Source organism: Zingiber officinale, chromosome 3B, assembly GCF_018446385.1.
Source record: "Zingiber officinale cultivar Zhangliang chromosome 3B, Zo_v1.1, whole genome shotgun sequence".
Lineage (NCBI taxonomy): Eukaryota > Viridiplantae > Streptophyta > Magnoliopsida > Zingiberales > Zingiberaceae > Zingiber > Zingiber officinale.
This window is the reverse complement of record NC_055991.1, coordinates 133,363,947-133,379,574: the sequence shown is the minus strand read 5'-3', so window position 1 is coordinate 133,379,574 and position 15,628 is coordinate 133,363,947. Positions and strand designations below refer to the sequence as shown.

The 15,628-nt window shown below is 32.6% G+C and overlaps 1 protein-coding gene across 4 annotated transcripts in view; it reads left to right on the top strand.

Annotated features, from left to right (window-relative positions):
• Positions 1–15,241, top strand: part of LOC121967877 (protein RFT1 homolog) — a 29,164-nt gene extending 13,923 nt beyond the window's left edge. For 2 of the 4 annotated variants that reach the window (XM_042518377.1, XM_042518374.1), the window contains exons 5-15: positions 1,138–1,242; positions 3,871–3,989; positions 4,081–4,241; positions 4,363–4,437; positions 11,201–11,272; positions 12,025–12,162; positions 13,052–13,207; positions 14,230–14,282; positions 14,374–14,552; positions 14,666–14,777; positions 14,849–15,241. In XM_042518377.1, the coding sequence (XP_042374311.1) occupies positions 1,138–1,242; positions 3,871–3,989; positions 4,081–4,241; positions 4,363–4,437; positions 11,201–11,272; positions 12,025–12,162; positions 13,052–13,207; positions 14,230–14,282; positions 14,374–14,552; positions 14,666–14,726 (1,119 nt within the window). In that variant the 3' untranslated portion in view covers positions 14,727–14,777; positions 14,849–15,241. The remainder of the gene's footprint in view (positions 1–1,137; positions 1,243–3,870; positions 3,990–4,080; positions 4,242–4,362; positions 4,438–11,200; positions 11,273–12,024; positions 12,163–13,051; positions 13,208–14,229; positions 14,283–14,373; positions 14,553–14,665; positions 14,778–14,848) is intronic. The other 2 variants (XM_042518375.1, XM_042518376.1) reach the window with 2 other exon arrangements.
• Positions 15,242–15,628: the final 387 nt, after the last annotated feature.

Sequence of the window (15,628 nt, the reverse complement as noted above, 5' to 3'; positions counted from 1 at the left end):
TTATCATCAAAAGCACACCCCATCCAATATTTTATCTTGAAAATACTCTTGTCACAACTGTGAGACATAACTTCTACAAGTTGTAACAACTCTGACTTGCAGCTACTACGTGTGGTAGTCAACTTTGGTTAAATTAAACCGTGGTCAAATTGCTCCAGCTTAATCAAAATTGTTACCCATAAAATAGTTTTATATCAAAATATTATTTACTAACTCACTTAAAATTGCTTAAACTTGATCAAAATTGCTTCAACTCAATCAAAATCGCTTAAATACTGCGGTAGCAATTATGATCCATAGTTGCTACCCATTGTAGTAGCTATGATATGTAGCTGCTACGATAATATTAAGTGATTTTGATTAAAGTGGTGATTTTGATCAAGTCTATGTAGTAGCAGCTATACCCCGTAGTTGCTGCAATAATGTTGGAATAAAGGTATTCTCAGGATAAAATATTAGATGTGGTGTTATTTTGCTTTATTGTTTTTGAAAAAGGGGCACCCTTTTGATGGCACCAATAAAAGGGGTGCCCTTTTGATTTTTGCCCTTAAAAATTCACCACTACCTCCCGAAGGGGTATTTGAGAAGGAGAAAGATAGTAGACATTCGAGTGTGACTCACCGATGAGTCATAGGTCGTGGAGTAAGAACGAAGGTTCTGAACCATGTATATCTTCTGGTTAGCATTGGGATACATTGACTTGCCTTATGTTGTCATTTCCACTGCTAATTGTATTTGTGTGATCTGGCTAAGTCATCAAGTTATTTGCAAGAGCAGAAAGTTTTAATTTGCAACTCAATTGCTATTCACCTCTCTCTAGCAATTTCCTAAAGGTCCTAACATTAAGACCATTAATATATGTATACGTCAAGGTTTAAAATCTTCTTCAACATTGAAGTTTTATGTTCAATTGAAATGAGACCTGCAAAATTGTATAGCCTCATACGTTTAAAGTATCATTCTATTTCTCACTTTTGGTCACTAGCTAGAATTGTATAGCTTAACACTATGTTGTGTTGATATTCAATGCACTTGGGACATACATTAAAGTATGCCTAGATGAATTTTGATCATTTTTATTCTTGTAATGCTCTTTTATTTAGTTTATTTACTTAAAGAGTAGCTTGGTGCATGAAGCTCTTGCTGTCCCGGGGAATGGTCGGACCACATTGGATTTATTATATGCAAGCTTATTCTGCATTGCAGGAGGTTGTTTTCACGACTCAAACACGTGACCACAAGGTCATATAACAACTTTACCATCACATCAATGCTCCCCTTCATTTAGTTTATTTACTTGTTAAAATAAAATTAACACTTGGTTAATTAAATCTTATTGTATTAAACATGTTTTAACATGTGTTCTGAGATTAATTTAGATTAGTTTTTAATTCTCTTTCATTTAGATTTTGTACTTCTAATAAGGCCGTATCAATTTTTAATTGAAATAGAAAATGACTTTACTCAATTTTATTTCAATCTTTGTTAAAGATTAATTCATATAAGCTCACTCTTGTAATTTTACACTTGTTTACTTATAAAATCGAAATTATATAAATTAAATTAAATTAAAATTTTGGAGAAATAAGCTAAAATTAATAATAATTATATTTATTCATCTTCCCACATGCCGAAATTAGGGGTGTGAATTAGCTGAGCCGAGCTTAGCTATGTTTAAGTTTGTTTATTAAGAATCTTATCGAGCTCATGCTGCTCGAGCTTTTTATCAAACTTAACTTACAATATATTTGTGCTTATAAATTAGGTTAAACATTTGTCTAATACAAGAAGCACTTATTATTATTATTATTATTATTATTATTACTAACATATTATGAATAATTTAAGATTATAAAAATTTATAGATAACTTTATTTTTTATGTATTTAAAATAAAAAAAGAAATAAATTCATAATTTAATTTTACACAAGTTAAAAATAAGTTTATTTATAAATTGTTCATAAACGTTAATGAACCAAGCTTACTAGTGTTCAAGCTTGATTATTTTGTATATTTGTTTATTATTGGACAAACATAAACAAGCTTTATTGAATCAAACATCAAGCTTCAAGCTTGTTGACAAACATTGGGTTCATTTACAACCCTAGCCGAAATATGCCAAGGCTTGTCGAGTGTCGGTATGATGGCTTAAGCAGGATGAGAGATTATTCATGTTGATCACTATTGGGTTTTCATAGTTAGTGGAATTGTATATTTTGACCATGCCGAACTTGAAACTATGATACATATAGATCTCAACAAGACGTTTGAGTATTACTCACGATGTTACTGCTTGTCTTACTTGTGTTCCTAGGATCTTTAAAAGATTTTTCCTACACAAATTAGATCTTTGGCAATGTTTTTAAATGCTTAAACAATCATGATATTAGTAAATACTATGTTTTGATATTATAACTTCAGAAATGTTACCTTATACCTTAATGCAAGGTTTGATAATTTCCAAATTCAAAAAATACATCTTGAGAAGTTCCTTCTGGATGATTTCTTAGAAGATAATGATGCAATAACATATGCAGTAAACATAATGAACTATATAAAGTATGCTGGTATACTTAATTGTTATCGACTTACTATTATATATAATAACATTTTATTTGTCAAGACAAAATGATGTTTAGATCTAGCTATGATCTTTGATGGATTGACAAAATGATGCATAACATTTTTTTTTGTATGATTTAAATTGAGTTTACAGGGCTATTATTAGATTTTAGAAATTGAAATGATGGATTTCATAGATTGAGTGGTGCCGTGAGGAGCTTTGAACTCGGGGATGAAGCTTGAAGATAGACCCCAAGACCCATGTAATGTATTGTTGTAACCTTGGGTTTGTTTTTGGGTAGATTGATGGATTGATGTTTTGATAGCCTAAGCAGATATTAAATTACTTAGAGATTAATTTCTATTGAAGCCTCGTGACTTAGCTGTGTTTCCAGACAATTTTTATTTTCAGACTGTAGGATAGCTTATGTGGCTATAAACTAACCGAAGGTTCTGCCAGACTGCATTGGAGTGCTAATTGACTGGAAGGCTAGTTGAGGAATAAAATGTTACTATTTGAAGAGTGGTTCTGGTTGTGCTTCTTGCTATCAAGTTCTCAAATTATATCTGAGAGCTTACATCAAGATCAATGCTTCAATTCATTTATTCAAGCTCTATCAATAACTGTGTTCCTTTTCGCTTGCTTCATTTCATCTCTTAGGGAGATTGTGAGGAGTTGTTTAAGCTCTCATGCTTATCTTGTGATTCTTCTTGAGTCTTCTATTTCATTTCCATGTTGGTTTGTGCATTATAAAGAGTTCTCTAGCTTTAGAGGTCTTATCTTTGAGTGAAGTCCCATTGATTTGGTCAAGATTTTTAGTTTGTGAGGTATCATACTCGATTTGTAGAGGCTTACTACATTGCCTTATTTATAGAACTTAGTAAAAAATTGACAGTTACACACTTGGCGCATTATTGACTGAGTAGAAGCAGGGTCTCGAAACCTCATTATATTATTGTGTTAGCATTATGTCGATTTCTTATTTATTTCAGCTACATCTATATTGACTTTCATATTTTGATGACACATGCATACTTGAATTTGACAATTATATTTAAGTTTTGAGCCTTGCAAAAAATCATGAGAAAAGTTAACCATCTATTAACCCCCTTTTAACTGATTCGGTCCTACACTATTTTCCATTTTATGTTTCTATTTTTTTTGTTTCTCTTCCTCTTCTTTGAAGTTATCATATTCAAATGGTATTTTTCATTGTTGACTTGGCACCAATTTTAGGATAAGTACCTTATAGCTATTTCTCATTGATGCACCTTACATTCTAAGAAAGCTCTTGCTAATGCTTGCAGGAAAAGGGGATTGTATTTGCTTTATCTCAAGCTTCCTATGGTTCCTGCTTGTTGTTGGGCTACTGGGCTTATTTTCTGCTCTCCCGCACTGTTAGATATTCTGATCTTTTTCCCTTTAGGTTTGACATTTTCATTTGCAAGTTCTATTATTGATAATTATTGTCTGTTCAAATATAATAATTGTTGAATCTTAACATGAAATGTTGTCAGAATTTCAAACTTTTACTTTGACAAATATCTTCTGAAGATGTGCTTATTGTTCACTGGGCAATCTTTTCAAAAGTTGATTCTACAAGAAGGGGAAAAGATGGTACTAGTATGGTTGGATACACCATATAACCAAGCTGTTTATGGGCTAGTTGATAAATTAGGTACTCATCTACTTGATAAAAACAACTAAGTTCCTTGACAAGCAGGTCTAGTACCCATTGCAGTTTTATTGAATATTTGAGATCAGTATATAAGCTGCCTTTAAACATAACTATAATGCAGGAAGTCTAGTTGTGCGAATGATATTTTTACCTTTTGAGGAGAGCTCCTTTTCTACATTTGCCAAGATGGCATCAGGTCAGCATTTTCAAAACTGAAATTGTCACTGTATTTTTTTTCTCTGAGTACCTCATCAATGACCATTTTTCCCATTATATTGGGATTATCTATGATCTAGATTTATATAACAAAAAATCATATTATTCACTGTCCGTTGGTTCCTTGGTGCCTCATCAATTTTTCCAGTTGAGAGTTCTCTATTGGAATGGATCCTTGGTTCTTAGGGCCTTGTGTTCTGGAAATAACCTTAGGAAATTACATATATTTGATCATTAAATCCCATTTTGATGGGAGTTCCATATTGTGCATGTTCAGTCCTTTGGATTTAATTTAATATTACTATAGCATCTACTATTTGCTTCTCTAACCAAAGATGGTATAAGATCATATAATTTGATACCTCCAAGTTTTAATTCTTTTTTGTTTTCATTCACTTATATTGGGCAGTAGAGTTGATGACATTATCCATTATCCTTGCCTCTGCCAGCAAGACAACTCAGAAATGCATGAACTGCATACGAATTGATATTAAAGTGTCAGTTTCGATTTTATATCATTGATAATGAAGATGTGCTAAAGATCTGGAGCACATATTGGTTTGTTGCACAACTATAATTTATCACTATTATGTTAATGATTTTTACAAATAACTTAGTTTGCTCCCATAATTGTTTCTATCTCGCTAGCTTGTTAGTTTTTTGCGGTAAGATGAAAATTTTAGGTGGTCTTGTTGCCAACCTTGGCTTCCATAGCTTTCTTCCTGTCACATAGACAATTCTCAAGGTTTTTTTTTGCTGCTTCTGTAATATTTTAGTCGCTATTGACCAAAGTTTAAAATCTCATACTGTATTGGAGCTACTTTATGACTATAATAATATAATTTGTATATTGTGTTGTGTTAACACTTTGTCATGATTCCAAAATAAACTCTAATAAGTTTTAATCCTATATTCCTCATCCACTCTTGTTTACCTTCAAATATGCCTTTAACAATTTTGAATACACAACAACCATCAAACCTTTATCCCATTAAGTGATGTCAGCTATATAAAACCTCCTACGCCATTAGATTCTATCCGCGCTACTAGATCCTCATTTATATTTAAAAGAATTTTACTCTATTTTATTGTTGCTAAGCAAGTCTTCTTTGATTTTTCTCTTTCTTGATTAATGTCTGTATTTATTATGGTCGTATATCATCTAATTGGAGCATTTATTGATTGCCTATGTATATGTTTATATCACAATTTTCTCATCTAATGTTCTCATTTTTTATTTTGTCCATTTCGTATGTTCAAACATCTACTTTAACATCCTCATTTTTGTGACTCTCATCATCTGCCAGTGTGCTCACTTCATAGTTTAATATTAAACTTCATATTACATAATCGTTATTTTTTTTTAACTATTAAGTTTTGGAGGTGTCTTATAATCACAAAGAACACCTAACACCTTTCTCCATTTCAACCATCTTGCTTGTATTTAATGTTAAACTTCATGTCGACTCCTCTATCCTTTTGTAAAGCAATCCTAGATACTTAAAGTTCTCAATTTTATATAACTCATTATTTCTTATCCTAGCCATTTCCTTGCTATGTCTAATATTATTAAATATAAATTCTATATATTCACTCTTTACTCTACTAAGCCTCTTTTACTTCTAGTGCTTTTTGTTATGATTCGAGCTTAACATTTACTCCACGTGGCTCACCAAACAAAACAATTTCAACCACAAACAATATGCACCTTGGTAATTCATCTTGGATGAATCTAATGAGTTTATAATGTATAAAAATATATAAATTTAGAGTTGATCTTTGGTGAAACCTTATCTTTATAAAAATGCTTCGGTTGATGTGTCTCGAGTCTTGACTTTTGTCATTGCATCCTCATTTTCAATATATGTTATGCTAAAATCTTTCTTTTCTATAGTTCTCTGCATTATCTTTCTCGAAACTCTACCCTAAGTTTTTCCTAAGTCAATGAATATCATATGTAAGTTTTGTTTATTTTCTCGATACTTCCAATTGTTTTTTTTTTGATACTTTTCTATTAGTTGCCTGGGAATATATAACTTTTATCGTTGACCTTTCATGCTTGAATCTAAATTGATTGTTAGTCTCCTTGGTCTTCTTCTTTAATTTGTTTTCGATCACTCTTTACCAAAATTTTATAGTATAACTCATTAGCTTAATAACCCTATAATTCATACAATTTTGTAGATCTCCTTTGTTTTTATAGGGGACTAAAGTTCTTATCCTCTGCTAATCTGATATTTTTTTTTTCGTTTTTAATATCAAGTTTAATAATTTGATAAGTCATTCAATACCTTATTGCCCTAGATGATTCCATACTTCTATTAGAAAGAGCTATGACTTGGTGAAGATATCAATAATTTGTTCTTCTACACAAATCTAAGAGATAATTGTTGAGTTGTCATACGTTTTCGAACAAAATGAAAATCAATTTCCATATGTTTTGTACATGTATTAAAGATTGAATTTGCTGTAAAATATACGCCTCCAATATTGTCACACTAAATTTTTAGTACAACTTTGTACGCAAGTTCAGAAAGAAGTGATTGAAGTCAAATAATTTCAGACGTTGTATTGGCTATAACTTTATATTTAGCCTCAGTCTTGAATGACATATTGTAGGTTTTACTTTTTCGAATGCCATGAGATAAGGTTTTGTCCCATAAATATTGCATATCCATCTTTGAGATAACGAAGTATTCTTCGCACCTTCCTAATTTTGTTGAGTAGGAGTATGCATGAACTGACAAACACGATTTACTGTAAAAGTAATATCAGGTTGCGTGATAGTGACATATTATAAAGCTTCAATAATGCTTCGATATATTTGGGATCAGACATAGCAGGAGAGGATGAAGATACAGAAAAATTGTTTAGAGCAATTGGTGTGGAGACCGAACGTGCTCCATCCATTTTAGCCCTATGAAGAAGCCCAATATATTTGTTTTGAGTGAGGAGACATCCTTTATCATGTGGGATAAGTTCAATACCAAGGAAGAAACGAGCATTACCTAAATCTTGAATAGAAAATTTTTGATTGAAATGACTTAATACAGTTGTGCTATCCTTGTGATCATTGATATTAAAATATCTTCCACCTAAATAAGAAAAATATCAGATCCATCATTATATTTGTACAATAGAGAAGAGTCTGTCTTTGATCCAGAAAATACTTAAGTATGTAACCAATTAGATAACCTATAAAACCATGCACGAGGAGCTTATCAAAAACCATATAAAGATTTCTCTAGTTGACAAATATGAGATGAAAATTGTGGATGAATAAACCGAGGTAGTTGCTCAATAAATACAATTTCGGCAAGATGACTATGAAGAAATGCATTCGAAACATCTAATTGTTGTATAGGCCAATTAGAACTAACAACTATTGATAACAATAATCTGACAGATGTAATTTTGATGACTAGGCTAAAGGTGTCATTGAAGTCAATACCTAGTTGTTTACTAAATTCTTTGGCTACAAGTCGAGCTTTGTACCGTTCAAGAGAACCATCAGCTCGATGCTTAAGAAGGAAAACCTATTTAGAGTCCACAACATTCATAGAGGGAGTGCGAGGAACTAGACTCCATATTCTATTATGAAGAAGTGTATCAAATTCTGTAGTCATTGCACTACGCCAATTTGGATCCTTGTTTGCTTGTGAAAAACAAGTTGGTTCAACATATTTTGAAGAGGCTACTAGAGCTCGTGGAAGAGGATATTGGGTTGCCATTGGTGGACATCATGTATAAATGTCACTTACGGAACCATGCGACAAGGAGCATCATCATCCGAGTCACTTGTTAATGGCAATGATGAAGTAGATCGACGGAATTGCATTATCTGAGGATCCAGAAATGGAAAGCATATTATCTTTGACTAGTGAGGCTTCTGAGTTGCATCTTGCTCTTGTTGGAGTCGCTACTTGAGGTGATTCGGATGGTATAGGGGAATTATTATAGGGCTCTGGAGCAGGACCTAAGATGTCATCACTTCTGATTTAATATCTTTTCTAGTTGAACAAATCAGATGTCTTAGATTTGGTACAATATTAGGTGCTAAAAGAAATGTGCCACTTGTATCTAGAGGAGAGATTGAAAAATCTGCTGAAAAAAGAAATAGAGACTCATCAAAATTAACATGTCATGAATTATATAACCGTCCAGTTGGTATATGTAAGCAACGATACCCATTATGCATATTACTATAACCAAGAAAAATACATACTGATGAACGAGAATCAAGTTTGCGTTTAGAATAGGAGCGTAACTACGTATAACATGTACAACTAAAAATTTGAAGAAAAGTGTAGTTTTTCCAAAGGACACTTGTGATTGAGTAATGGGGTAGGCTTCATCCCAAAATTTACGTGGAACTGATGCATGATGGAAAAGAGCTAAGGCATTTTGCTCTGGAATGTGAGGGCAAGAGACTCGATGAATAATTCAACAAGAGACAAGATGATGATGAAGCGCTTGATATTTGCCTCTCAAATCAGAATGAAGAGAAAGTATTTTGCAATTAAAATATCGTTCAACTTGTTTTTGAAAATCACAATAGAGCTAAGTATATTTACTAAAATGATCAATGAAGGTAACATAATATAGGAAACTTCAATTAGATTAGGTGTAGGGCGCCAAATATTTGAATGAATTATTTCAAGTGGAAAATTAGAAACACGGTCGGATGAAGAGAAATGTAATTTATGACTTTCAGATTCTATGCAAACCTTACATGAATAAGATGTAGAGAAAGTAAAGGAAGTAGGTAAATCGTACTTATTTATGATTGACTATACAATATGAAGGGAAGGATGACCAAGTCGGGCATGCTAAGTTGGTTTATTTCTGTGTTCATCAATAAAAGCTTTAATTGAAGAACTTTGAAGTAGAGGACATTTTTGATTCCATCATTAAATACGGTTGTATTTATTCTTTTGTCTTTTATAAGATAATAGTTATGATGAAATTAAAAAAGACATTGTTATCAAGATAAAACTGATGTGTGGAGAGCAAATTTTATGAAATAGATGGAACATGAAAGATGTTGCCCATGTGAAAAGTATGATTGGATAAATGAATGTATGTCTTTCCAAGATTAGTAATTTGTAAATCTAAGTCATTGTCTGCTTGCACCGTATTTGAACCATAGTACGACAATACTTTTGGAAGGATATTATAGTGTGATGTGATATGATGAGTTGCTGCAGTGTCAATATACGATTTAGTAGATAAAAAACTCCGGTGGTTTACCAAGAATAGGTATAGACAATAGCACTTTAGGATAAGTACATGAAACAGTTGATTGTCTTAAAGTTGAAGGACCACCGATGAAAGTTGTGTCGAATCTTTTAGGACATTGAATACCAATATGTCCAATAATTTGGAGATAGATTTGACATCTTCGAATATCTGATATCGAAAATAAAAGCAAAAGGGAAAAAGAAAAGGAGAGAAGATAAAAGCAAAAGGAAAAGGAGAGAAGAAAGGAAGAGCCAGGCAGAGCAAAAAAGAATAAAGGCTAAAGTTTTTTTTTTCCTTTTTGCTTGCTGGAAAAGAAAGAAAAAGAAGAGGGGAAAAAAAAAATCAGAAATAGAGACTGTTATAATGCGGTGAGAAAAAGTCAAAAGGAAAACTGCACCAACTCCACCAACTTGTTGAACATTGCTGACGACGGAAGAACTATAAACAGTAGTTTTCAGAAGTGAAGGAAACCGCAACAGCAAAATTTGAGCCATTCCAAGATAAGATGATCACACTCGAGTTTGAGAGCAGTGATTGATGTCCGTGCAGAGATGAAGGGCTGCAAGGAAAGGGGATGGATGTTGAGAAAAAGAAACAGAGAGGAGATTAATTGTTGGTGATGTTGCGTGCAGCGAAGGAAGAAGAGCTATGACTCTGATACCATGTTAGAAAAGTAATTGGACAGAAAGAGGGAAAGATGAAAATAATAAATTTATGGAATTGTTGATCGAGCCTCCTATCTTAACACTCTTTACTGAGAGAAAACATAGACATATAGTTGAAACTGCCTTAGCTCTTCTCTATCATGCATTCGTTCCGTGTAAATTTTGGGATGAAGCTGTTTGTATTGCAGAGTATCTTATAAAATCTATTCTAATAATTGTGTCTTAATATTAATTCAGCTTGACACGGTCGTATTGGATAATTCTCTTTTAACGAGCACAATCACTTTTTCATGTAATACTTTTGAAGTTTGAATTTTTTTAATAAAAATTTAAATTTCAATACTTCTCTTATTTGCTTAAATTACCTAAGTTAAGTTAGTCATCTAAATCTTCATTAAAAAATTGATAAAAATAGCTCTGCCATGGCTTCTTCATTTCCTCATCCTTCACTAGTACAATTCATTTTTAATGCAAACAATTTTGAATAAACATGCTGAAAAAAAAATACTAGATATTACTTGAATGCATTTTGATGCATGCTGAAACATGCTGAATGTGGATATGGTATGATACTCATTGGGTATGATCAACACAAAGCAATTGTCCATGCTGATATGTATTTGAATTTGTTAATTTGTCAATACTGTCCTTCCCAACATGCTATGAAATTTCAAACCATGCTATTGATTATATCCATACTTCACTATTTACAAATGTGCTACTTTTAGAGAATTGATTTACATATCATCTAATTGTCTCTATGCACTTTTAGGAATTTAAATTTTGTATTAGAAGATTATATTTTTTTATCAGTAAGATATCTTTCCTTACTAACAGGCGAGTCATCTCAAAGGATTGTCAGGTTAGGGAATTCCCTGATGGAAGCTCTCAAGCTTGTTATGTTGATTGGTATGGTCTAGTTCATTTGCAGCTACTTTTTGTGAATTCTAGTCTCCGATTAGTATTGGGATTTAATTGTTTAACGCTTATTTGATGCTGTTTGTGACCAATTTTTGTTGATAATTTCCTTCCCCTTAAAAAGTCAAATTAAAGCAGTTATTATTTTGAATGAGGAAAACTTGTCACTTCCTGGAGTCGAGGCTAACCTGATTGATGTTAGTATTTGCATCAAATTCTTTTTTCATCTTCCAGGTAAAATAAAGGAATATTAAAAATTCAATATTAAGACCGTAGGAACATATAATTTTGTCAACTTGTAAGCTTAAGGTGGATGCCATCATCCATACTAGTGCTTAAAATGTTGATATTGAATGAACCTTTCTGAATGTCTTAGAAAAAAAATCAGAAACCTTATTTGTAGGAGAAATTGTAAAAACGAACCATCCAAATAAGTGAATTTATCTCTACCATGTGCTTAAGGACCACATTTTTCATGTCCAAATATCAAATGAATGCTTACCATAAAGTGATTCCAAAGACAACACTTAAGCTTTTTGAAAATTAGAATGCCTATTTCGTACAACACTTGTTGTACAGTAGAGTGGACGCTAATATAATCTTCCTCAATCCTCATACTTTACGAACTCTTAGCATCTATTGCATGTCAAGTGCTTCAATTTTCCCACACTACAAATTTAGCTGCTAAGTTGGATCTTAGTAGTGCTTATCTGCCGTTTTTGTTTTTCTATTAATGGTTGCAGGCCTTTTGGTGATGGCATTTGGTCCAAGCTATTCATTTACTCTGATAAGACTTCTCTATGGGAGCAAATGGAGTGATGGAGAAGCACCAGCTGCTCTCCGTTATTATTTCCTTTATGTTGTTACCTTAGCTATGAATGGTTGGTAATTCATTTATTACACAAATGAAATTGTTTCCACTTCCTACATTCTGATGACTGTGATATTATATGTCGTTGACTTCTTGCGCTTATGCTCTTCATAACTCAGATAGCTAATTTAACTGAACTTAACAGAAAAGAAAAATGTTGCCAGCTCAAAAGCATGAAAGATGAAGGTCTCTCATGCATACAGGAAACTATTACAAATATTTAAGGATTTAAACTTAAACACTTGGATGGAACTCTATCATAACACGCAAAACTTACCGGGGACTATTACAGTCCTAACACTAGCGAGTTGACTGTTATATATTTACATCTTTATTTAGTTTGATACTTCATTGTACTTGTTGAAATAAACAAATTTCGATAGAAATTTTAAGTTATTTTAATTATAAAGTGGCTATGCACTTTTTTCTTTAATGTTTTGCATTTCTTTCACTCCTTTTCTTTTGTCTTTTTCTAGAACCCAGTAGTACAAAGTATGATCATTTGCACATAGCATATATTTATTAACATACAAGGATAGACAGTCCATAATTATTGTTCAACAACTATTGCTTTTGTTCAACAAGAATCATCACATCTGGAAAGTCAATTATAAGCACTATAAACATGCAAATTCTTGTTAAACCAGTGGCACATAACAAGGTTGCTTAAATTTTGTCATCAGTGAGCTTCATTGAGCATTTATTAAGAGATGTCTCAGCTCAAGTTTCAGAATTTTTTTTTTCTGTGCTTTTTCTTGACCGTTAACCAAAAGTTTGTACTAGCATCACAACCTAAGGTTTTATTTACCTTTCAACATTTTGTAACTGTATATGAAATATTGTTAAGACTCATATCTTAAGTCTTGATTTTGCTGACGGTTATAGTTTTCTTATTGTAGGAACATCGGAAGCTTTTCTTCATGCGATTGCTAATGAGAGACAAATTCAGAAGTCAAACAATCTAATGTTTGTATTCTCTGGTATTTATGTAGCACTAAACATCATCATGGTTCGATCTGCTGGAGCAATTGGCTTAATTGCTGCTAATTCATTAAGTATCCTTCATAACGAATTTCCTCCATCAATGACAGTTTGCTCACTTGGATGCATTACTTTTTATTCAAATGTAAAATGGACAAAAGGTGCTACCTATTATGTGTTAATGTTCCTTTTTGAACAGTACTATACCACCTTTCATTTAGGAGATGATGCATGTAAATTTCAATTGCAGTCCATGCTGATGTTTTTTAAGAGCGAAGGAATACCCTCCGAGATCATAGTTTAAACTTTTGTTCTGACTTAGAAAAAGGATATTCTGCTTGTAATTAGAGATAAAAGATTATATTTCTTATTGAAGAGTAAGACATATTTATATACAAACTAGGAACCATATTAGGAAACTATAATTAGGCTAATTTACAAATTAGCCTAATTAATACATATATATTAACTAATTTATACCAATAATATGGTAATTATTATATGCATATATAGTAACTAATATATACAAATATGGTAACTAATATATATAGATAATACTGCTCAAATTGCAATCTGGTGCACTGCATGGCAGCACAGACGAATATAGGCTTTTACTGCTCAAATGAGGCAGTTTTACTTAAAGGGAGCTTGACCAATGGGGGATGTGAGAGGATTGATAATGCAGCATTGCCTTAGCGTGAGAAAGGTTCCTCTCTAATTCTGTAGCAGTTATAAAATTCAGTTTTGTAGTTTACTAGCTATTGAGAACCTTGTACATTACTACAGGAATCCCCTGGCAAGTTCTTTTTACCAGGCAGATATTGCCTAAGCCATAAGTTTCTTATTAAGTGTGGTGAAATCATGTGGATAGACTGATCTGTAACAAGATGCTTCTAACATTATAGCGATGTTATCTAAAAGATGTTATCTTTCATTTTTTTTTTGTATTTGCAAAGTATATGCAGGAATTCAGTCATTATACTCATGAAATGTTAAGCAAATATCCAACTAATTCCAATTAGTCCTATAAAAATATTGAACTGCTTTGTGCATTTGGATTAACTGGATTAATTTTTTTCCCTTAACCATCACTAAGATATGTTTTCAAGGATAATATACTCTTTAGTATTTATCAACAACTATTTCCAGGTTTGTGGGATCTTTTAAAATGTTGGCCTGACATTATTTTTGTAAGAATTTTTGTTTTCAATTAAATGCACGTTTGTAACTTATTGAACAGGTTTCGCCTTCGTTCTCCCTTTCACGGTGCTTGCCTTCTGGATGGGAAATTTTACTTCTTTCATGCATAATAACACTCGTATCTGAGAGAGTGCTCTTGGATAAGGAGAACTTTTGGCAGACTCTTCCTGCACACCTAGCCGTTGGTTTCACATGTTTCTGCATATCATCTATAGTCATGTACGTGTTTTCCCCTTCTCCTTTTATGCCTTCTGTGGATCTTGAAAGAAACCACATCTTTCTGTGGTGCTACTTGAGTAATTGAATGATACATAATATTATCGATGGAACAGTTATAGGCGCGAGAAGCAGTTTATCAAGAAAATCATAGGTATGCATAAGCATATTGACTAAAAGAAACAGATGATGTTGGCTCTGCCGGTTATTGCTTCAAGTAGCTTCGATGTGGGTACATGTTTTCTTTCTTCTTATTTCTATTTGAATGAGATACTAACTGTTAGACTCTACATTTGCAGTCTTATCAATGAATGACATGATTCTCCTGATTGTCTTCGTAAGATCACATCGGCTATGTGATCCAACGCAACAGGTTCATTTGATCTTTGGAGGTTCACGGTAAAGTTGTGTTTGTACTTGGACAAATAATAGAAAACGAGAGTAATGGCAGACTTTCCGAGTTTTCTTCATATGGCTGGTGAGGGATAAGTTTCTGATATCTTGCAGTAATGTTCTCTCGTGTCACATAGTGCCAGATATCTTTAGGAAGAGAAGTTACTATTTATTGTTGTATATTGAAGGCAGTCTTGTCTATAATTTTCAGATTTTAAATTCAACGCCTATATCTTAGTTGTCTTGTCAATTTCAGCATTCATTCAATATAGATTTTGACAGGTGAGGATTCAAAATTAGAACATTTGTATGAACCAAGAGAATTCAAAATTCGAACATCTGTATGAACCATGAGTTTTTGTATCAGGCTTAAATGTGTCTAGCCAATTGATATGAAAATATGAGTTGATTGGTGCAGTCAACTGGAATTCAAATAGAACGTCTACAGGATTTGATGGAGCAGAAATGTCGACTTGAGGCAACTAGGCAGTTGATTGTCGAGCATTGGGCAACAATGGTAACAATCGAGATTAGCAACTATAAAAGAGGAAGATGAAGTGAGATTGAAGGATAATGTTCTCTGAAAATTTTCAAGCATTCCAGAACTTAATTGTAATTTTCTTAAACTTTCTTTGTGCTACATTGTAAACTCCAAAGTGATTAGCTATTTTGGAGGTGATCCAACT